At 30.3% G+C, this 22,915-nt stretch overlaps 5 protein-coding genes and 1 long non-coding RNA gene across 10 annotated transcripts; 3 read left to right on the forward strand and 3 right to left on the reverse strand.

Moving 5' to 3' along the window:
• The first annotated feature begins 323 nt into the window (after positions 1-323).
• On the forward strand, positions 324-2,150 carry LOC117604174 (E3 ubiquitin-protein ligase TM129). Of its 2 annotated transcripts, XM_034324003.2 has the most exons (7): positions 331-480; positions 572-727; positions 804-1,047; positions 1,125-1,314; positions 1,385-1,579; positions 1,648-1,796; positions 1,877-2,148. In XM_034324003.2, exons 2-7 carry the CDS (start codon positions 715-717, stop codon positions 1,992-1,994), a joined length of 909 nt encoding a protein of 302 aa, XP_034179894.1. In that variant the 5' UTR covers positions 331-480; positions 572-714; the 3' UTR covers positions 1,995-2,148. The 2 variants fall into 2 exon arrangements, with proteins under 2 accessions (XP_034179893.1, XP_034179894.1); XM_034324002.2 differs by having other exon boundaries at positions 324-727; positions 1,877-2,150.
• Positions 2,151-2,235: 85 nt separating this feature from the next.
• On the reverse strand, positions 2,236-6,558 carry RpII140 (RNA polymerase II subunit RpII140). The gene is made up of 5 exons (XM_034323995.2): positions 6,403-6,558; positions 3,572-6,192; positions 3,163-3,505; positions 2,838-3,096; positions 2,236-2,762 (listed from the first exon to the last, which is right to left on the reverse strand). The coding sequence occupies exons 1-5, from the start codon at positions 6,419-6,421 to the stop codon at positions 2,477-2,479; spliced, it is 3,528 nt and encodes a 1,175-aa protein (XP_034179886.1). The 5' UTR covers positions 6,422-6,558; the 3' UTR covers positions 2,236-2,476.
• Positions 6,559-6,903: 345 nt separating this feature from the next.
• On the reverse strand, positions 6,904-13,507 carry Rsod (Related to Sod). 3 transcript variants are annotated; one of them, XM_034323050.2, is made up of 20 exons: positions 13,287-13,507; positions 12,057-12,139; positions 11,366-11,588; positions 11,124-11,289; positions 10,835-11,057; positions 10,480-10,759; positions 10,144-10,406; positions 9,883-10,066; positions 9,565-9,804; positions 9,393-9,483; positions 9,055-9,305; positions 8,787-8,961; positions 8,449-8,720; positions 8,239-8,350; positions 8,085-8,171; positions 7,878-8,012; positions 7,531-7,805; positions 7,345-7,469; positions 7,115-7,270; positions 6,904-7,040 (listed from the first exon to the last, which is right to left on the reverse strand). In XM_034323050.2, the coding sequence occupies exons 4-20, from the start codon at positions 11,250-11,252 to the stop codon at positions 6,949-6,951; spliced, it is 3,090 nt and encodes a 1,029-aa protein (XP_034178941.2). In that variant the 5' UTR covers positions 11,253-11,289; positions 11,366-11,588; positions 12,057-12,139; positions 13,287-13,507; the 3' UTR covers positions 6,904-6,948. The 3 variants fall into 3 exon arrangements, with proteins under 3 accessions (XP_034178941.2, XP_076546903.1, XP_034178940.2); XM_076690788.1 differs by lacking the exon at positions 13,287-13,507 and having other exon boundaries at positions 12,057-12,260; XM_034323049.2 differs by lacking the exon at positions 13,287-13,507 and having other exon boundaries at positions 11,921-12,057.
• Positions 13,508-13,644: 137 nt separating this feature from the next.
• Mlc2 (myosin regulatory light chain 2) lies at positions 13,645-16,887 on the forward strand. Its single transcript, XM_034323052.2, has 5 exons — positions 13,645-13,791; positions 15,246-15,479; positions 15,572-15,755; positions 15,971-16,043; positions 16,430-16,887. The coding sequence occupies exons 1-5, from the start codon at positions 13,789-13,791 to the stop codon at positions 16,581-16,583; spliced, it is 648 nt and encodes a 215-aa protein (XP_034178943.1). The 5' UTR covers positions 13,645-13,788; the 3' UTR covers positions 16,584-16,887.
• Positions 16,431-19,141, reverse strand: LOC117603677 (pyridoxal phosphate homeostasis protein). Of its 2 annotated transcripts, XR_004581272.2 has the most exons (5): positions 18,864-19,140; positions 18,361-18,721; positions 18,057-18,298; positions 17,850-17,986; positions 16,431-17,724 (listed from the first exon to the last, which is right to left on the reverse strand). XR_004581272.2 is itself a non-coding variant. In XM_034323051.2 (4 exons), exons 1-4 carry the CDS (start codon positions 18,939-18,941, stop codon positions 17,915-17,917), a joined length of 753 nt encoding a protein of 250 aa, XP_034178942.1. In that variant the 5' UTR covers positions 18,942-19,141; the 3' UTR covers positions 16,431-17,914. The 2 variants fall into 2 exon arrangements, 1 of the variants encoding a protein (XP_034178942.1); XM_034323051.2 differs by having other exon boundaries at positions 16,431-17,986; positions 18,864-19,141.
• A 2,395-nt stretch (positions 19,142-21,536) lies between these two features.
• Positions 21,537-22,809, forward strand: LOC143305851 (uncharacterized). The gene is made up of 3 exons (XR_013063065.1): positions 21,537-22,089; positions 22,283-22,350; positions 22,528-22,809. It is a non-coding gene; the product is annotated as an uncharacterized LOC143305851 (long non-coding RNA).
• Positions 22,810-22,915: the final 106 nt, after the last annotated feature.

Genomic DNA, 22,915 nt, shown 5'->3' on the forward strand with positions numbered 1-22,915 from the left:
TATAAAGATTAAAATCATTTTAAAAGATGATCATGTTCATAAGGATGCATCATAAATATATAATCTGTTATTTCATTAATCAAACAAAGAACTTAACAATTCAACAGCTGAACCGGGTCTTTGACCCAAATTGTTCTGTATATATGAAAATTGTAATAAATATTGTTTGTTATTGATAAAATTGCATTTTGCATTCATTTAACATCGTTTTACTTGAATAACAATTACTATTACTTGTCTTTATTTGTATTTTAACAATATGTAATTTTTGTCTTTTAATCATTCAATAAAAATAAAAATTTCAAAAAATCATTTAAGAATTGATAAAATATATGTTTTTTTATATCTATGTATAAAATAAAATATAGTGGACACGAATCCACCTTATGTTGACTGTGGAACTTTACTCAGTTCAACACAGTTTAACAGTATAAAACATAAGATGTCAAATGTTTATGTAAAACTTTTTCAGATGGTCAGGTAAAAAAAGTGAAAATACATAGTTGGAACAATATTTTTTCAAACATGTCTGCGTTTTTCTTTTACACCTTGTTTTATATTTTAATCTCAGGATGTATTATATATCCACCAACAGAATTTATTTCAGCTGGACTAACCATAAAAGATATATTTTCAACTTGGTTAGGTAGTGAAAATGAATTTTTTATACAATATCATATAAAAAGGAGTGTAGTTACATTGTTTGTACATTCTATGCTTCCCTTTGGTAAATATATTCATATTTCTTATTACTTAGATGTTATTGATATGCATAAACTAAAATAACTTTTTCTTTTCTTCAGGTTATACCCTTGGGTTAATTCTGTTTGGTCATGTAAATGTTGGCCAAGAACATACATGGCTAATGTTTATTATTTGTACTGTACTTCTGCCTCTATATACCTTGTATAAAATTCTAATATGGTCAATGAATAATTGGAATAAACATCCCATAGCACAAAATCTTGCAGTTTATTCTAATGGTAATAATAACAACAATGTAGCATGGACTACAGTAGCTTCTGATATCAACATAGAATACCGAAGGTTATACATTAAATTTAAAATTATATTTATATACCTTACATTGAAAAAGAATCTAAACAGCTGTAATTTTGTTTTAGAATAGATAAAATAATAATTACTACAAACAGTATAACATCCATAGTGGCAACAGATAATTGGATAATTAAAATTATGCCTTATAAGGTATTGGTTGCACATCAGAGTGATGCAGTTTTGATAGTTAACAAAAGTGATACTCATGAAATGTCACCTGTAACAAGAGGAGAAGTTCAATTCATTAATATTGAGGTATATTTCATATCTTCTAAGTCTATTTTTCCTGACTATCTCTCCATATTAATTAAAATATTTTAAACAGGTCAAGTCTACAAGAACAGGAGCACAGTCTTTTGACATAAGATTGAATGCATTGGATTTTAAAAATTTGCAAGATAAAGTTTCACGTCCTATTACTATATTACAAAATATCACATTTCATAAAACATTACTTGATAAGTTTATTGACAGTTTTAAAGACCAAGTACAAGAAAATCCACTTTATGCATGTGCTGAGGTACTACTTTTCTATAAATTTAATATTTTATGATATTTGCTAAGTAGTTATTTATAAAATATTTCAAGGAATTAGGCCAATGTATAGGTTGTATGCAAGTTACATCAAATGTAAAGTTACAAAAACAATGTAGCACTGGCATAGGAAGTGGGAATTCAGAAGACTGCATGATGTGTTACTGCCGTCCAATGTGGTGCATAGATTGCATGGCAAAATGGTTAATATTCTATAAAAATAAATAAAGTGATGTACATAATAGTGCATTATATTTTTTTTAAGCAAAAATATTTGTTACAGGTTTGCATCAAGACAGGATGAAAATGCACCTGAAACATGGTTGTCTTCTAAATGCACTTGCCCAGTATGTAGGGCAAGGTTTTGCATTTTAGATGTATGTCTTATACAACCTATTTAAATATAAAACAATATAACAAAAAATAATATGTAATTACTGAAATTAACGAAGTAATTTCTGTATATTATTCACTTAATATTTAAATACTCCTGAAAGAATTTTATTAAAAAATTAATAAATTATGTTAGCCAAAGTACATTTTAAAACTGAATTCTATACACGTATGTAATTTTAAATTTTAATAAGTTACAATCACATTGTATAAGTTTTAGTATGTACGTATGTATTTAATATTTTCAAATAAATGTGTTTTCCAAAATATAAGATTTATTTGTAAATTAAACTGACTTATTTTACATGCCCATATGTTCGATATATAGGGTAATATACTTTTCTTTTTACAATTTTAAATAAAACGTATTATACAAATCGTATGAATTATGTCGATACAAAGTTTAATGTTTATTATATTAAACCCGTTTATTTGATTACGATGTTAAAATATAAAGTACGTAATACTAGGATAATAAATATATCAATGTTTATGCTACCATTAATCGAGGTGCGATATTCATTGCCATAAGTTCTTGGAAAAGTAACTTGGCTGCATACGGTAATCTAACTTGAGAAATTTGTGTTTTGTTTTTACATCCCTTACATTCAAATGTATTATTTCTTAAATTTGCTATTGCAATTAAACCACAGAAATTACATATGTGTATCCGATACGGATCTGAGACTTCAAATAAACGTTCTCTTAAAAATTGTGCAGCTCCATGGGAAATCTGGCAATCACGTTCCATTTCACCAAATCGCAAACCACCATCTCTGCAGATTACATATTAGTATAAAGATATGTAACTTGAAGTTACCACTAAGAAAAAAATAAATAGTATGATTTACCTTGCTCTACCTTCCATAGGTTGTCTGACTAAAATTTGTACCGGACCTCGAGCTCTGCTGTGAATTTTATCGTCTACCATGTGCTTCAAACGCTGATAATAAGTTGGACCTAAAAATACTTGAGCGTTTATCTTGCGGCCTGTGTGACCATTGTACATAACTTCATTTCCTCTTAATTGATATCCATATTCTTGCAAAAGTGTAGAAATTTTTTGTACATTTACAGCATCATTAAACGGCGTAGCATCACCAATTTCACCTATCAAATAATATATTGCAGTAGTATCATATCTGCTTTCTGCTTTTTAAGTAATCATTTTATTACCTTTATTAGCTGACACTTTTCCCTGGATACATTCAATCAAGTGACCAATGGTCATACGTGATGGAATAGCGTGAGGATTAATTATTATGTCTGGTGTAAGTCCTTCACATGAAAATGGCATATCTTCTTGTCTATACTGAATTCCACAAGTACCCTTTTGTCCGTGACGTGAAGCGAACTTATCACCAATTTGTGGTATACGAACGCTACGTACTCGTATTTTACAGAATTTATATCCTTCACTATTTAAAGTCAACATCACTTGATCTACTATACCAGTTTCACTGTTACGTAAGAAGGTTGAAGCATCCCGTTTTGTAAAGCGTTTTGTTGTACTATCCAACTATAAATATATGTAAAATATTAGTGTACATAATAAACAAAATTTATTTAATATAATGTTACATACCTCATCATCAGCTTCTGGCAGAGTAATAGTTTTACCTATAACTACATCATCTCCAGATACTCGAATTCCAGGAGCAATAATTCCATCATCATCCAATTTATCATAAATAGCGTTACGCATCCCTTGACACGTCTGTCGTGTAGGTTTTTCAAATTGTTCTTCTTGATCGCCGATTCGCTTAGATTCAGAATCTTTGTAAGATCTGTAAAATACAGATCGGAAGAATCCTCTTTCAACAGCACTAGCATTCAAAATAACACTGTCTTCTTGATTGTAACCGGTGTAACACAATATAGCAACTATACTATTAATTCCAGCCGGTAATTCACGAAATCTAAGGTATTCCATGGATCTTGTTGTAACTAAAGGTTTATGAGGATAATATAGCACATGTGCCAAGGTATCCATTCGAACATGGAAATTTGTAATGTATACTCCCATAGCTTGTTTACCCATAGCACTTTGGTAAGTATTTCTTGGACTCTGATTATGATCAGGGAATGGAATGATCGATGCACAGACTCCCAAAATCATTGCTGGATGAATTTCACAATGTGTATATGTTGTACAATAAGCATATTCTTTTTCCTGTCTCAGATCCTCAGGTGACATAGCAATCATAACAGTTTCTTCTTCTAAAGTATCAATATACTCAACAACACCACTACCAACTAATTCTTGCCATCCATCATTATTGTAATCTCGTTCCTTCAACATATCAATATGTCTTTTCTTTAACAAAAGGTTTTGCCCTTCTACAATTAATAAAGGCCTACTAATTCTTCCTGCATCTGTATATATCCTGATTTCACGATCTCTAATATCTCTGATCATAGACACTTCAGATACAATGATGTCCATCTGTCTTCTCAATTTACGCAAAGTAGCCATTAACTGATCTGGATCTCTATGAATACCAACCCAACAACCATTTACAAATATTTTTGTTGCATCAGCTATTGCACTTGGTGCAATTTCTTCTAAATTTTCCATAGACCATTCTTCCAAGAATTCAAGAATCGGAGAAGGTTGAGATCCAACACTGATATAAGCCATTAATGCCAAATTTTTTACCAAACCTACAGCAGCACCTTCAGGGGTTTCTGCTGGACATAGCATACCCCACAGGGTATTATGTAACTGACGAGGTTTAGCTAGTTTTCCGTCTCTTCCAATTGGAGAATTTACTCTCCTTAAATGAGATAGCGTTGATGCAAATGTCAATCTGTTTAATACTTGTGATACACCAGCTCTAGCTTGATGAGCTTTCTTTTGATCTCCCCAATTACCTGTTGCAAGTGAATATCTTAAACCATCTGTAATAATTTTAGTTTTTATAGCAAGCTCAAGGTTGAAGTCCTTCCCTCTGTCTATAAATTTCTGTGCATACAATCGTACTTCTTTCATCAAATTTTTAAATAATCCTCTAAATAAAAATGCCAATAATGGACCGGCTAAATCCAATCTTTTATTGCCGTAGTGATCTCGATCATCTAACTCCCTTCTGCCAAGAGATGCTGAGAGTAATCTATGTACCATATAACCAAGGAAGTATGCTTTTTTAGTTTCACAGAAATCACTTATGCCTACATGTGGAAGCATTTCTTTCTGTAATATTTCCCTGGCATATTTAATACGTTTTTCTTTTGTTACTCCAGGTCTTGCACCTCTAGTACCAATGAAATTCAAAGCAACGTTTTGTTCTTGTATTACAAAAGCTTCATCTAAAGAAGGTTTCACCATTTCCATCATTTCAGGATCATCAAAATCATATATGATATGTTCTAAAATATCACGATCAGCTACAAATCCAAGTGCTCTAAACACAATCATAATAGGAATTTCTTGTTTAATATATGGTATAATTGCGATAATACGTTGTCCTATGGCAGATTTTTTGATACTAGCCCCACTTTTTGCCATCATGTTAATCCACAATGTAGATGTGGGACGTGAACTATGTTCTAAGCAAGATCTAATTTCTGATTTATACGCATATTTACCATCTTTCATACTGAAAACATAAACTGTATTTGTTGCCATCTTTTCCTGTGCAATAAGTACTTTTTCTGACCCATTAATAATAAAATAACCTCCAGGATCTAATGGACATTCGTTTAATTCTGTTAAGTCACGATCAGATAAACCAGCAAGTAAACAATATTTTGACCTCAACATAATTGGAATTTTTCCTATAAATGTTTTCTGATGCTGTGTTTCAATAGGATCTTCTCCATCTTTTACAATTGTTTTAGTTATATCAACATATAATGGTGCTGAATATGTTAAATTTCGAAGTCTTGCCTCATTAGGCATCATAGGAGATGGAGCACCATCTTTCTCCCAATGAGTAGGTTTAGATAAGTAAATCTGCTCAAATTTCAATAAATGTCTAACTGGATTTTCTATTTCACCAGAAGTATGTTGTGCCTCTGCTTGTAAATCAATTTGGGGTGAATCTTCAACGATTCTTTGAACAGACATTTCAATGAATTCATCAAAACTGTCAAGTTGTTGTCGTACAAGACCTTTCTCATCAAAATAAGCATTAATAACAATCCAGCATGCTTCTTGCCAAAGTTTTGATGAAATCTCTTCGGCATCCTCATCGTCATATTGATCTAAATAAAAGTAAATTTAATCACTCATTTTGGCAATCATTGGAATTAATAATTTTATAATGTGTACATAAAAGAACATTTAAATGAGCAACAAATATAATGGAAACTATAAAAACTATATCAGTATCATTTAATTGCATAATATTATTTAATTTCTTTCTACATTCACAGAAACGTTATACACAAGAGCATACGCAATTAAATTCTCACCATCTTCAAGAGCATACATGTTTTATTGCCAAAAATTTGATGAGCGTATTTGCAACGTCTTTCCAACACCTTAACCACTTCTTTTCTAACCCACAGTGTATATGTATACCTCTGTGATATGTACAAATAATAAACTGTATTCTAGCATTAACATCTGACATGTAAGAAAGGAATGAAACACCTTAATATTGCTAGATGGTACCCGTGGCTCCCTGTAGCGTGAGCTTTAAGAACTCTGAACGCGCTAAATATGATTTATCTATGTACATATATCTTCAGAAAGTATATTAATAATGTTGTAAATTATTATAGTAAAATTTATGGAATATAAACATTATGATTTAAATGACTGCCAGAACAAGTTGACGCAACTATTCAACTATTCAAGATTTTATATCCATAAAGATTGTTATAGACACTTATATATTGTTTTATAAAATTTATATATAAATATATTACACATATATACATACATACATTCTATATATATATATATTATGTATTGTTTAGAGTATACAAAAATATGAAATGTAAATTTTAGACTTATTATATAACGCTGACAACAACAAATGTTACAATAATTATCATAAACTCTGGTAACAGTAATGAAGAAGCATTTTCCAGTAAAAGATTGAAAGCTGAAAAAATAAAAACTTGTTATTGACACAGATATAATATAAACAATGATTTTTTATCAGATAAAAATTGTTACATTTATCATTTGGATCTCGATTTCCACATTGACGATAACCTGAAGTTGCTTTCCGTTTTATAGGAACATATCCATGAATGGATAAACTAGGTGCATCTAATTTCCCAGTAGATATGAGTTTGTTAAAATCCATTTCTAATTTATTAGCAATTGGGCCTAAAAACATAAAATTACAAAACAATTAAATATTCTAATAGTCCAGGAATGTTATAACAAATATTCTTCATTACCTTTAAAGTGTAGCAGAAACTGAATACATGCTCCATTATGTAAGATTTTAGTTTTTCTGCTGTCTATGGATAACATCCATTCAGGAATACCCATAACTTTCCTTATATCTTCTAAAAATTGGGCTCTGCAATAAACAATTAGTCTATATTTGATTTTGGATTATTAATTAATGAAAGTATACTTACACTACAAAACGAGGCGGTTTTCTTATATTTGTGTATTTTACAATATCATTATCTGGTTCAATATTAGCACAAGCAAATCTGTTACTTCCAAAATTTTCATCAAAAACAACAATAGATCTTCCCATTGCAGACACTGGTCCTGCTAAAGGGAAGTTCGAATCTGTAAAAACTTGTCTTCTCAGTCCTATATCAATAGGACCTAATCGACCTGATATATCACCTACATAACATCTTAATGGTAAATCAGGACCACATTCTTGTTTATATAAATCATCCTGTAAAACGAAAGTATTTTGTTCAGCTGAAATTATGAAAACAAAATTGCATATTATGTCAATTAATATTACATTCAATGGATCAGCTAATTGGGTAAAGTAAGGATTCCACATATATCCACCTGCCACACATCTAGTATCTTTTACTTTAACAGCTGCGTCTACACCAACTGGATTTACATATATTGCCCAATTGTGGTTCCTTGTCTACAATTAAATATTTCTATGTACTTCAAAATTTATCAGCAAATGGTTTCATTAAATACTTCATATTCGTACAATATTGCGATCGTGTTTACCCGGATGTCGTAATTTTACTTCAATTATTGTTTCACTTTGGCTACCATCTCGGTGAACAAGTTGTGCCTGTAATTATTAATGTTAATTCACCTTTATATGTTTTATCATTTACTAAATTCACCATTTTATATACCATTCGTATGTAACCATATGCATATCCTTGAGGATGATGAAAAGAAGCAATTGCTTTCAGCTCGCTAGCTTCAGATGGTGAGTATCCCCTTTCTATAGTTGAACAAGCCCATCTATAAGAAAAGAATTATTATTAAAGGTCGGTTGTTGACTAGTGCAGAAATAAAATGTTTCATAGGTATTACAAATTTAGTGAATTTGTAGTAATTACCGTAAATTTTTTTCTTTTTTGTGAATCACTATGCTTCTACCTAATATACTTCTTGAGCCAAATAAAGGAAGCATTGTATCATTGTAAGCTGACATATATCTTTTTCTGTTTTCTAGAGTACCAAATTTTCCACTGAGATCACCCATTTTATATTGATCAGTTGTTCCTTCATTAGAACGCGGTATATTACTTGTATTAACATTTAATGGATTCCAAGTTTCATATAAAGATGTACCCTCACATGGAAATTCTAAATCTAGTTCTATTGGAGTCTAAAAATGTAAATTATTATTATAATAAATAATAAGAAAGCTATTTTAGTTAGCGATTTATATTACCATATGTACATGATATCCTTTTATTTTGCCATCAAGACCATCAAGATTTACTTCTACATTTGTGATATCATATTCAGTTTGTTGTAAGAATTCTAATTTTCCCCTTAATTGAATATTTTGTCCATTTCCGAACCAGTCTTTTGCTACAGCCTTACGGCGATACGTTTCACTAATTCTATATGAGAATATTAATGTTTAAATTATTACTTTAAAAGATTATAGTGCAATATAATTTTTTTTTTAATTTATCTTATCTGATGAATCTTACATCGAACATGCTAATCTTTCTCCTCGCGCCTTGGGTCCATGATCATCATATATTACTAAACTTTTTCCTAATACATTATTAGGTCCTGATAAAGCTATCATTGTGTCAGTAAAAAGTTTTCGAGTAAGTAGGGTTCCATATTGTTTTTTACCAGCAATATCAAGTGTACCGTGTCTTGTTAAATCACCAACACGGCACGATGTTATTATTGACGATGAACAATATTCAGACTTATTTGTATCCCATTCTACCTAATAAATTAAAATATATAATGTTAAAAAGAAACAATTGAATTTTATATAGTTTTGAGTAGCATAATAACATATTAATTACTATACTTTGTAAGGATTGTAAGACTCTCCAGTACTTAAACATCTGCCTGTCCAATTATAATAATCTTTTCCTGGTGGATTGTCATGAATCATCCATCTAAATGTTAATAATAAAGTTAAAGTTTTTGTATAAAATTATCATAGTATTATTTTCAGCAGATATTGTTATACATTATACCTATGGAGTGCTGAATTGTTTAAAGCATTACCATCTGCATGTATCAGATTTTCAATGATAATAGTAGTATCCATTTGTGGGTCATTCTTCGGTTGACGGAAAATAATTCTTCCCACAATAGGATATCTGTACACTACTTCTGCAGTCAATATTGGCATTTGTCCAGTATTATCTGGCAAATAAAGACTTAAAGTTCCACAAACCCATGGTATAACACCTTTATTGTCAGTTTCATTATATCTGATAAAATAAATATGTAATACTATGAATAATCATATAAATAAAAAATAAAGAATAAAAGTAGTAGCGAAGAATTACTTATGAAGTATAAGGCCGCGATAAATTATACTATGTATTCCTGAAAGTGGAAGATACGTGTCCCAATAGATTCCAGTAAGTTTAGCACTTCCTGGTAAAATATCATAATGATACGATCCCTCTTTACGACCTTGAAGTTTTCCCGAAAGATCACCAATAGCATACTGATCTTGAGTACCAAGTCCTAATTAACATAATTATTTGAATATTCTATGTTACATTAATAAATGGAAAGAAGAAACAGAAATTTAATTGTTTTACCTGGGGGTGGTGCAGTTGTTTCGTCAATATTATTTGGATTGTAGGTTTTTTTTGTTGTTTGACATATTTCAGCAGTTTTACTTAAACTATTTGCTGGTTCTGGAGGTAACTCATGAATTCTGTATGATTTTATTTTAGTAGCATAACGTAATCTTGTTTCCAAGTCAACTGGTACTAAGGATATGTTAACCCATGTTGGATCAAACGGAGTTACCTGGTTTAGCGAAATCTCTCCTTTGATGCCATTAGAATTAATTAATGTTCTAAATAATTAACAAATAAAACAGAATTATTTTTCATAATTAAAAAATGTTTATGTTTATTATGGAATCTTACTTGGCGAAAATAGTTTTCCTATGATTAATCTTGGTACAAACTAAAAATGAATCATCATGTGTTGGATGGAAAATAACTAAATACAATAAACGATGAGGACCAAGTAAATCAGCAGGCAGCAGAGATAGTTTCGAATCTCTGTACAGAGTTTTATATCTTTTATGATGATTTGTAGCCACTTTTATTTTACCTAATCGCATATCAATATCACCAATACCTTCCCCGTTACCCGCATTATCAGGATCAAATACAGTTTGCAAAATATTGCAACTTGATTTGTCTAAATCATAAATAAATATTTAACAAAGATAAATTAATAATTTATAAGTTACATAGATACTGTAACAAATTATACCTTTGCTAATGTCAAAAATATCGGTTACATAAATCTTCCAATTATGTTCCGTATAATCAACACCTTGCAATTTTTTATTATTAACATGATATAAGTCCGCATAAATTATTGTATCACTGGTATTATCACCTGCATGACCTCCTAACCATCGGAACCATATGGTTCCTGCTACATTTCCGTAAAAATGTGCTGCTGCAAATTTTTCTACATTTTTTTCAAGGACCTGTAATTTGTAATTATAATTTGTATTTAAGGAACAAAGTTACAGTTTCTTAATTTCAAAAGTTACCGTAATTGAGGCACAAATGGTTCTATCCGAATATGTATCCTTAAGTAATAGGCCTTTACCCCATAAGCCCATTTCTCCAGTTAGACTTATATTTGAAACTTCTACTGATCCTGTTTCGTTTCCAGGCATTTCAAGTGGTCCAACAAGTTCCGTTAAGTCGATAATACTACAGTATTTTTTTTTTAAACAGTGTAAATAATATTAATGTATAGAGAATATCTTAATAAAAATATTAAAAATACCTCTCGCCGAGATGTTGTCTATCGCATCTATCATTTATAAGCGTGTAATCGACAGGAAACTGAGTAACTGACCAAAACCATTGTTGGTCTGGATATTGAAGGGTAGTTTGAAGTGAAAATCGAATTCTCACGGATGTTTCCGTAACTTTTTCAAATCGAATTTCTCCATGAAGTCCGCCAGAAGAAATGTACGCCGTGAGTCGTAATGAAGATCCAATAGTAACTAATAAAATAAATAAAAAATAAATTTTAATTTAGCATTGAAGAAATCGTATATTTTGAAATAAAATATCACGACATTGAAATTAACATAGGATTGTTGATGTGTAAAAAGAAAAATCAAAGTTAACTTCAATTTTCCATATGTATCACTTTTAACTATATATCAAATTAAAAATCATACGTATAATCATTTTTTAAATAATCGTATTATGGTTTCATGCTCTTTGTGGAAAGATTTCGTGACCATCTTTTTCGATGGGTCAATTTTTAGTGCCTATTGTTAAACGTTTATTTAAGAATGAACTGATATTATTTTACGGGATTTCCACTTACAATAACTTAACAAAAGTAACCACCACATGTTTTTGCTGAAAGATAATATTTAAAACATTTTGTAACTAACTTGTAGCCTAACCCATGCTACGTCAAGTTGTTACCTGACAATGAAAACCAGTTAAGGCCAAGTTACCTGTACTTTCTTATTTCTCTGAACGGTTGTGGTGGGAGTTCTTGAGGACGAAAAGCGGTGACTGTCTTGTATTTCTATGTTATCTACCAGATAGAATACACAATATTAATAGCTGGTGCACCTGTATAATATTTCTTCGGATAATAAAAAAATTATTATAATTAGAACATCCCTTAGATATTTATAAAGTTTCATAATTTTTGGAAATACTGAAACCGAGATTTTCCCTTCTTATAAATAATATATGGGAGATAAAACTTAATCATTAGTAACTATGCTACTATCCATTAAGCAATAAATAATATGATATGCAAAATAAAGAAATTAAAAAACAGCGAACATTCAATAAAATCAAGGGTTACTTATATTTTCTTGAAATGATAATAATAACCAGCAATGTTATGCTATTAACAGTAATATCAATGTATATTAAGAATACGTTTTTAAACAGCAGATAGATACTACATATCTTCTTTGCAGGCGACCTACTATCCTCTTGGATCAGCCAAAAATAATGATTGGTTTTTCTTCAGTATCAATTTTATTTTCTATCGTTTGTTCATTTATATAAAAATAAAAATAATCATAAGCAATTAGGTAAGAGTATCGATTAAAAAAAATAAAGAACATTTCACGTGATTATTAACATTGAAAATAATTCCAATACAATTCCTTGAACGTTATAGTTTTCTGCAAATGGGATCTAATGTAATAATGTAGAAGTTAATTGAAAATATATTGAAAACTTGGTGATGTACAGAAAATAGATTGATGTTTTCTACTCTCAAACATTGGACAGTTATTTGTAGAAGCCACGTGCTTTGGGCATTGGTGTACAAATCGAAAATTCATTTCGAATATAACGATCAATATTAAAATAGTATATCAGTTATAATATTTTAAATAATTTTAATTAATTATCACGCTTAACACATTATGTATTTTATTCAAGTTAAAATTTATAAACATCGTATTAGAGATTCATATAAAAATCACGAGTATTGTATGATTTTTAATTTTTTCAAAATACATTTTATGATTTTCCAAATGTAAAGACAAAGAAGCGATTCTAAATTATTAATCTTCAGACAACCGAGACTATTACTGTCCAAATTTAATTTTATATTCCATGTTATATTCATTTTCTAAATTTTACACTATATAACATGAGTCACAATGCTGTTGCATAATTATGCAACTTAAATTTCGTGGGTCTGGGTCACAACTCACCCGACTCAAGGATTATCTGAATATACTACGATAATATAATTCACATTATGTTCAAACTTCGAAGAACTATAAATGTGGTAACGGAAGAAAACCGATGAAGAAACTAATTTCCTTGTTAGGCGGGGTGCATATGACACCAGTGGAGGCGCAACACCCAAGACCACTTTCTTCTTCCGTGGTACCTATACTCGACTTAAATTTTCATTCTGTAAAGCAAATTTCAGCTACATAAAGGGGTCTGTAAGAAGTTCTCGTTGTTCGCACAATCCTCAGCAAACTGTTTTAGTTGAAACATCGAAAGGGTTGCTATTTTGAGATGGCTCGCACTAAATATGGTCAGATAGGCGTTGGCGTTATACCCGGGCAAGGCACCCCTGCTCAAGCACCAGAAATGTAGTGGGGGAGATCCACCAAAGTTACTTAGCCAAGTTCACCTCTATGATTCCGACAGTTGGTTCGTTGTGACCATCTCGCACCATCCTCTTACAAACCAACTGTAGACATGGTAAGTAAAGTGCCGAGTACCACCAGGAACTACGCGAAAGATATTCTTCGTTAAGTTTCCTCTAGAAGTGAAAAAAAAAAAAAAAAAAAAGAAGGAATGTTACACGATATGTGATTTAGTGGTGGATGTATGTTTGATCGGTCATAGGAGGGTAAACTTTCAGAAAAGTCGATGACTTTTACAGAAACTGTGATGGAATTGTATGCCAAGTGATGAATTCATCAGAGCGCTAAATTGCACCAAAGACATTCGCAGATTGTGTTAATGAAGTGTAAACAGTGGTCTTCCTTTGATTTTTGGCGTTTGGCCATTCCGTAGATGGATGTTATTATTTGCTTTCTTCTAAACTGTGTTTTAAAAATTTTTAGACACTTTTTCCAGTCTTCTATATTATAAGGTTCTTTATTGAGTTGATTAAGTAAAATTAAGAGAGAATTTTTTTTACTTTCATTGAAAATTGTAAGATTACAGTTAGATAAAGAATACATATTTATGATATAAAAAATCTAATAAAATAGTCATTTAGTCTATTTCTTGAAGGGTATCTTTCTTAGAACTTATTTGATACATATAACGTACTTAAGTTGTCCTTGATTGAACTTAATATATGATCTTCAGTTAATTTTCCTGTATTCGTTATATATATTATAAAAATAAGAGAATTACGTAACTATAGTAACTCGAGAGGCCGTACGAAATAAACGATCTATATATGTCTTGGCTTCTTTTCAGCCATACCATGGATGATAGAATGATCCTATTTTTAGTATCTATGAGCAACGCCTTCCGAATTTCTCTCCAAGTTATTTACACTAACCCACTGCCAGTTAAACATTAGATAATAACTGGCACGTCAGACTTTTATTGTTCGACCACCCCAATTACAGTTTCCTGAATACCGAATTAGGGTTTGATGGGAAGAACATTTTTATTTGTTTCTATTATAACTGTTATACCTGAATTTTTTTTTCATAAATAATTTATAATGGACATTAATTTTTGGAAGAATTTAATTAAATAAATTAAGATATTAGAACCAAATCCGTTAAAATGATAGAATCTATGTTTCTGAATTTTAAATTGTGGAATTTATTACGATAATTTTATTATGTATGCCAATTTATTTTCCACCCTTTGTTTATTTTTTCACTTTATTTTCAATTTCAAAATAAATATACGTTCAGTACTGGTTGTTTTATTGTTAATAATCAAATAAAATTAAATTAAACATATCAGTCCCATAATTTAAAATAAATTAGAAATTATAGCACACCCCTGGCTTACGTCCACCCGAGTTACGTCGTTCCTAATAACTACGCGATAGGCACTTGTCTTACGATTAATTGTCTTATCAGTTTTCGTTAAATAATAGTGTATATTATAATAATTGTTATCAAAAATCTGCCTAAATATTAATTATTATACTTAGTTGACTTTATTACAATGAATTTTAGGCGGATAAAGAGAAGAAGAAGAAGACTAAAAAGAAGGAGGAGGCAGCGGCGGCTCCTCCTCCTGAACCGGAACCAGCTCCAGCTCCAGCGGAGGAGAAACCACCAACTCCAACTGGTACACCTAAAGAATCTGGTTCAACTAGAGCAAGCAGTCGTGGTAGCCGCAAAGCAAAACGCAGTGGTTCCAGTGTGTTTTCTATGTTCACACAGAAACAAGTCGCCGAATTTAAGGAGGTATATACGTATACCAAATACAATCAATTATAATTATTAATGAATATTCATTTAAACAAATATATTTTATGTTGAACGATTTGTCTTCGTAGGCATTCCAACTTATGGATGCAGACAAAGATGGTATAATTGGAAAGAACGACCTCCGTCAGACATTTGATAATGTGGGTCGTCTCGTTACTGATAAAGAACTTGACGAGATGTTAAACGAAGCACCTGTGCCCATCAACTTTACCCAGTTGCTAAATCTGTTTGCAACTCGTATGTCGGGATCAGGTACAAAATTCTTAAAATAATTATCGCTTTAATCCTTATTCGAATTGTAGTTCCCTAAGGCCATTATTTTGTCTGAGTATCATTTTACCAAATTGGATAAATGCATGCTTAATATAAAAATGGTCAGTGTGGCTGCAGTACCTATAATTTGAAGAAGGATTTAATAATTATAATTCAGTAATACGTTAAATTAATTAAAATTTTTTTCATCTCAGGTACGGATGACGACGAAACTGTAATTGCCGCCTTCAATACCTTTGATGTAAATGGTAAAATTGATGGTGAGAGGTGAGTAATGAAAATATGACGATACTTCGTGTATTCACCAACAGAGGGATCATCTGAAGTTCTAATTCTCGCAAGTCCTCGCTTAACAACATATTCGTACATATACACCCGGTAAAAAAATTCTTACTACCCTTTCATATAAGCCTGCTTCTATTTCCTTCGTCCATTTTCCTTCTTATCATATATACATATAATCCAGTAGAAAAAAATATAAGATACATGTTTTGTGTCTGTGATGACTTGATATGTACGATCTAAGACTGATTATGCATTCTGCTGACAAGTCACATCCCCTGAGACACGTATCTTTTTTTAAATATAAAATATTTGTCAATATTTTTGGAAATATTTCCTGGTAAAATAAAATTATTGTATTTCTGTCATAGATTGAGGCACGCTTTGATGACATATGGTGACAAATTTACTTCGAAAGAAGTCGACGATGCATATGATAACATGTACATTGACGACAAAGGGTTCATTGACACACAAAGCCTTATCGGAATGTTGACTGGTACGGGTGAAGAAGAGGAGGAATAATTTTAAGTGATTTTCAGCGTAAAAAAAACTGTTGAATCTCTGTTCATTAAACATGAAGTCTCGTATTAGCGTCAGATTCTCTTGATCTGCTTCTAAAGAACAACGTGTAAATTATTCCCTTTATTTTGTTCTTCGATAAGAAAGTTGTTCCTTAAGGGAAATATTCAATACTTGAAATAATTAAATAACAGACAATTGTAGAATATTTTCTTGGAAGTAGAAACAGAGAATTTGTCGATAAACGAGACTTTGAATCTCCATATTATTGTTCATATAATAAAAATACTTTAAACTTTACAATTAATGCTCCTAATTTTCATTCACCATACACATCAGTAATAGGTATAATACACATTATTTTATATAATAGCTTATCGTATGAGAAGAACTAATAACAGAAGAAAGCGTGAATTTCAAGTAAACTATAAAAAAATATTTTTTTATTTCGGTAAATTTTAAATACTATTTTTCACGCTCAATGTATTTAAAAGTAAAATTAAAAAAAGAATGGAGGAACCATCTGTAGCACCCATTGAAAGAAATATAATTAATTATTATGTTACATGTGAAAAGTTCTTCAGACAAAAAAATGAACGTATTACATACTCAATCTTTAATTGCAGTTTATGATGCAATCTTTGAGGATGTTATCGTTTAAAAATAACACCCATAAGTATATTAGTATCTTATTTAATTGATTAGCTTGTATGGCATTTGAGACCGCCTTCCTGTTTTAAAGTTGGCACTTTATCAAAAATGTATGCTGATGATAGGTAACTAAATTTAACTGTATGTATACAATTCATACGTAAACAGTAGTGTATGTTATCGATATTTACTAAAGTAATTAGTTAAATAATTTGCAAGTAAACAAAGTTTATCAGGAAATAATAAAATAATGTAACATATTATGCAATACACATATATAATGATGATCTATTTCCTAATTTCTTCTGAATACAGTAATTAGTAGCTGATGTTTGCAAAATTACATTAAAATATAGATAAAGGAAAGAATATCTAATATTATCATTTCTTTTATAACATATTATAACTCTTCAAATATAGAAAGTACATTTTCCCTGGCTCTCCCTATCTTTCTCTAGTTTTTCTTAGCTCTTCTGGCTTTCTTTAACCTTCCCTAGGATTATACCAAGATCATAGTCAATCATCATTTATATAAATCTCATCTTTGATAACAATCATACAGTTGTAAAAATAAGTGTTAATGTTTCCTCTCATTCTATTTTATATTAATTAACTTACCTTTTTATACATACAAAACATATTTGTAATAATATTGTACAAAGGATAATATACATATATTGTTTCTAAGTCTCCTTTTTTGGCCTTTCTCCAAAAATAGCACTACCCACTCTAACATTTGTACTGCCTTGCTCAATCTATACAAAATTAATTTGATGCATTAACCCATACTTACAAGAAGTATACAAATAGTCTTTTTAAAATTACCGCATGCTCAAAATCATTTGACATTCCCATTGATAGCTCTATTTTTGTTGGATCAATATTTAATTCTTTAGAAACTTCGTTTCTACATTCTTTTAAACACAAAAAATCAGGATTTGGGCCTTTTGTAAGGTCATATCCAAACATTCCTATTGTCATAAGTCCCACAAATTCTAGATTCTGACAATGATCAATAACATACTTTACAAAGGAACAAACATTTTCAACTTCACAGCCACTTTTTTCTGAAAATGTAATTATATGTTAAAAAATAACTTATTGTCTTTGGCAGTGTCATATATAATACCTTCTTCTTTGCTGGTATTAATTTGTATCATTACTTTTAATTTTTCTTCTTCGACTTTTCTAAACTTAGGCCAAGAGTTATGTAATGTAGCTGCAAGTTTTTCATTATCTACAGTTTCTATAATATATAAATTTGGTATACTTAGAACCCTGTTTACTTTATTGCGCTGCAAATGACCAATAAAGTGCCAACGTATCTCTTTACATTTTTCTAAAATGTTTGGATTATTTGCCTTTTCTACTAATTCATTCACATAGTTTTCTCCAAAATGTTTTTGACCAGCTTCATAAGCTTGTATGATTAATTCAGGTAGTTTTAATTTACTCACAGCTACTAAACGTGGCTCAAAGTAGTTATACTCCTGTAACAGAAGGACTGACTATAATTTTATATTTAATATGTATACACATATTATGCTTATATATGTATATAATGTATACAATGTATTATATATTTATTAAATTAAATACTACTCTATTTGGTTATAAAAACACATTACATACTCCAGGTCTCCTAGCACAAGCAGCAAGAATTTTATCACGAACTGCTTTTAAATTTACTCCTATTTCAACCATTTTCATATGTAAATCAACAATACTTATCAATATACGTCATATTAATCTATTTTTCTATTATTTGTTCAACGAGAGATCATATCTGTCATACAAGTTTTCGTACGTTCTGCGCATGTTAAGTCTGATTGCTTCAAAGCTTTGATTTTGACGATATTAATGTATGTAAGTAAAAGAGATGTAGAAAAAATAACATATCTTTTAATTATTGAATTTCAGAAAATTTTGTATATAATTTGGAATTATATACTACCGGATAGATATAATATATATAATCCGAACTATAGTATATAATCATTTCAAATATTCTCGTGTAAACGTATTAAACTGTATTCAACTTATATTTTTCTAATTACAAATAACTAAAGCTTAAAACAAGATATGTATTATAGTGAAGTTTGGAAAATACATTAAACAATTTTTTCTTTTTTATTTATTATTTCAACGTTTATTTACATAATTTTAAATTTCCACCAATGGCAGTTACTTGCTATCCGGTCAACCAATCAACAATCGTTGTTATCGGCAATGTGCACAGGTCTGATTTAGTACGTTACTTCCCTTCGATGCGACGCTTCGTCCTGAGTGCACGCGGTTGTATAGGTGAGATTAAATTATCTTCAAATATTAAATTAAATTGTCTTTCGAGTATTAAAAGTTCACAAAATAGAAAGGAAAGTCGTAGAGAAGTCTAGATTCTTGATTTTTGACATTAGTTCAGCGTTGACTTTAAAAATACGCGAGTTGAAAGTTTTTGCTGTTGTTGCGAATTCACAATGAGGTTGGAATAGTGAAATCTCAATTACTTTTCCTTTTGTATGTCGTTAATTTCTTGAATATTATTACATTTTTTTATGCTTTTAATACATTTTTACCATAATTTATTGTTATAAATCGTTATAATTGATTTTCCTGCTTTTACCTATTCTGCCAGTGTAAATACGAAATAAAATAATATTTCCTTCATTTATTCTGCTTTTATGATGATAATTTATTAAAAATCGTTAATATCTCATGGTTTTTTTACTTTCTTCCCTATATTTTGGTGCTGGAGGTTGAAAAATGTAATCTTGACTTTATTTCAATATGGCGTTGATAATGTTTAACGAATCTTTCCGTTATTTTAATGTTAAAGTTTCGAAACAATTCGAAGTTTCTACCAATGCCTGTGATTGGTCATTCCATTATGGCGTCCACCCTTTTCGACCAATCAGATTCATCGTTGAAGGGTGAGGAGTGCGAAGTGTGACGCAGTGCATCATTTCTCTCTGAAGCTACGTCCGTCTTTCACGTGTCTGCAACAGGTAAGATTAAATTATCTTCAAATATTAAATTAAATTGCCGATCTGGTGTTAAAAGTACAAAAAACAGAAAAGAATATCGGAGAGAAGTCTGGATTCTTGATTTTTGACATTAATTCGGCATTTTCTTCAAAAATGCAAGAGTTGAAAATTTGTGCTCTTGCTGCGATTTCATAATGAGGTTGGAACAGTAGAATTTGAACTACTTTCCCTTTTATATCGTTAATTTCCTAACCAATATTGAACGTCTTTAATCCTGTTTCACACAATTTATTGTTGATATTTAATAACGTTCTTTTTCGAGCATCGTAATATTATGAGATCTATTCGTCTACCGGCTTCGGTTCGGCTGGGGACGAACATTACCGAATAATACCGAACGGTGCTGATCGGTCTTCGGCAAAAAGGAAGCTCTCGCCATTTCTCTCGCGAACGTCGAAGTGACAAGACGTGTTAAAAGCATCCTTCCGCATAAGTAGTAGGTGCGCATTCTACCTATTAAAATATTTTGCATAAATTATAGTTCGATCGTTTATTAGTAATAATTTTATTATTGTTGATTAAATTTTATTGACATAAATTGGTATTTCTTATTTGTTACAGATATTTGATGAATATTGAAAGGACGCCATGACACCTGATATTATGGGTTTGAAATAGAATTTCGTAAGAATTTATTGTTTTAATTTATTCTAATCAATTATTAACATTTATTATTACTTGTTTTTTATTGAGTCGTTGTTAATTATAAGCATTTTTGATAATTACTTGCTACCAAAGTCAAGAAAGAAAAGATTAGAGACATTTTTTTTCTTTAACCAATTCATAGAAAAAGAATAATTACTTTTTCATTTTATTGAATAATTTCGTCCAGTATTTTAATACATTTGTTTTAAACTAGAACAAAACTGAAATAATTCGTATTCTACTGCAAATGAATCCTTCTCTTCTGCAATTATTAATTATTTTAAACAATCTATTTTTGTTAAATCGTAGTAATTATATTATAATATCCAGTTTTCGATGCAAGTTTAAATTAAAATAGAATCAGGTTTTTAAGTCATATGCTGTTTAAGCATGATTAATTATTGGATTTTGCTTATTGAAAAGAATTAGATAATTTATAAATCTAGCCGTAATAGAATTTCCAACAATTTGTAGTATGCTAACAATCTTAACAACAAAAATCCTCTGCTTTAATACAGTAGTCTATTATCTTTATTACAAAATGATTTTCTATCGATGTAATATTCATTGAAATAATTATCAACAATTATTTTAAACATTTTATTTCAATGTAGGATCAATATTCAGCTTTAACAATATTTGTGCTCGTCGAATATATTTCACGAACATAGATATTTTCATTTACAAGCCATTAATAACAGTATTTCCGCTACGAAAGGTCAATAAGAAGAATGTTGTTTTGTATATTTCCACCCAGCCCATCCCTGCTCACTAAGTTTTTCTTTCAGGAATTGTTGTGGCCGCGCGCAATGCGGTCGGTAGAGTCAGTGTTTATACGAACATACTTCCAATGTTTTGATTTTTGCAAGGGCGAACTGGCCCTGAATAGAGTTGGGTTTGTATGATTAGGAATCACGCGAAAGTAGAGTCAGTGTTTGCTGCGCATTATAAAATATTTTCTAGAGCATCGCGGCTCTGATTTTTCTTTTTCCATCGCGAAAGTAGAGTCTCTATAATTGTTCGCCGGAAATTATTCACGGTCGCGTTACTAGTATTTCATATCTATATTTTTATTTTTTATTTTTTTTTTTAATTGCTCGATATATCCGGTATTAGAGTCAGTGCACCACTGAAGAGGAGTCTTGGGCGTTGCTCCATAAGGAAAGAGTGTAAGTATCTTATTACTTTATTTAATTAATAGTAATTCAAGTAGAATAATTTACAATTTTAACACTTGATAGTTGAGAGTTATTTTTCATTGTTAATATTTGATAAAATCCAAATTTATATATACCTAATTTTATTACAATAAGAATTGATAATTTTCAAAATTAACTGTAATTCTTTTTTGTTTTGTTACAGATGAATTTTTTGATTTTGCCGAGTTCCTGGATATCCTGATGATGGCTTTCTTCACGACTTCCGTCTTGGTACGTCACTTAATTGCTTTTTATTAAAATAGAATAATTTACAATACTTGATAATTGAGAGTTCTTCTTAATTGCTATTGCTAGTATTTTATAAAATTCAATTTCATATATAATTTTATTAGAATAAAAATTGATAATTTGCAAAATTAACCGTAATTCTTTTTTGTTTTGTTACAGATGAATTTTCTTCACGTCTTCCATCTTCTCCTACAAGGCAGCCTCCTACCTGGTGTTATCCATCCTCTTACTTGACTATCGGAAGAAGAGTATATCTGCGAACGGTGAGTCGCATGTTTTATGGTTCCTCCGGTGCCCAATCATGTCGTAGGACGAATGGTCCGAATCGACACGGGTTACCGGTTGTATACGTGGTTCGCAAGCATAGTGACCATGGGTATGATTATACCCATGAGTAATAACATTTTTATTGTTTTATTTCATTTACTTCAGGCTAGGTCTTCTTGTACACCGCGTTTTAATATTATTTCAATTCCACATATTCCAATAGATATTTATGAAATATATGAATGTTCTTAAATGTTCTTAAATGTGGAATATGAAATAT

This window comes from Osmia lignaria, chromosome 11, assembly GCF_051020975.1.
Source record: "Osmia lignaria lignaria isolate PbOS001 chromosome 11, iyOsmLign1, whole genome shotgun sequence".
Classification (NCBI taxonomy): domain Eukaryota; kingdom Metazoa; phylum Arthropoda; class Insecta; order Hymenoptera; family Megachilidae; genus Osmia; species Osmia lignaria.

Bases quoted from the DNA above. Each gene is read 5' to 3' on its own strand.
- LOC117604174 (XM_034324002.2), top strand. From the start codon at position 526: ATGTCTGCGTTTTTCTTTTACACCTTGTTTTATATTTTAATCTCAGGA. The intron at 728-803 runs GTAAATATATTC...TCTTTTCTTCAG, and splicing joins ACATTCTATGCTTCCCTTTG to GTTATACCCTTGGGTTAATT. The intron at 1,797-1,876 runs GTTAATATTCTA...TATTTGTTACAG, and splicing joins ATAGATTGCATGGCAAAATG to GTTTGCATCAAGACAGGATG.
- RpII140 (XM_034323995.2), bottom strand. The intron at 3,506-3,571 runs GTATGTAACATT...ATATATTTATAG, and splicing joins TGCCAGAAGCTGATGATGAG to TTGGATAGTACAACAAAACG. The intron at 3,097-3,162 runs GTAATAAAATGA...ATTATTTGATAG, and splicing joins AAAAGTGTCAGCTAATAAAG to GTGAAATTGGTGATGCTACG.
- Rsod (XM_034323049.2), bottom strand. From the start codon at position 11,948: ATGTGGTGGTTACTTTTGTTAAGTTATT. The intron at 11,290-11,365 runs GTATTTTTAATA...AAAATACTGTAG, and splicing joins AGACAACATCTCGGCGAGAG to TATTATCGACTTAACGGAAC. The intron at 9,805-9,882 runs GTAATTCTTCGC...TTATTTTATCAG, and splicing joins CGCGGCCTTATACTTCATAA to ATATAATGAAACTGACAATA.
- Mlc2 (XM_034323052.2), top strand. The intron at 15,480-15,571 runs GTATATACGTAT...TTGTCTTCGTAG, and splicing joins AAGTCGCCGAATTTAAGGAG to GCATTCCAACTTATGGATGC. The intron at 16,044-16,429 runs GTGAGTAATGAA...TTTCTGTCATAG, and splicing joins GGTAAAATTGATGGTGAGAG to ATTGAGGCACGCTTTGATGA.
- LOC117603677 (XM_034323051.2), bottom strand. From the start codon at position 18,941: ATGAAAATGGTTGAAATAGGAGTAAATTTAAAAGCAGTTCGTGATAAA. The intron at 18,299-18,360 runs GTATTATATATG...TTACATTTTCAG, and splicing joins TAATACCAGCAAAGAAGAAG to AAAAAAGTGGCTGTGAAGTT. The intron at 17,987-18,056 runs GTAATTTTAAAA...AATTTTGTATAG, and splicing joins CAAATGATTTTGAGCATGCG to ATTGAGCAAGGCAGTACAAA.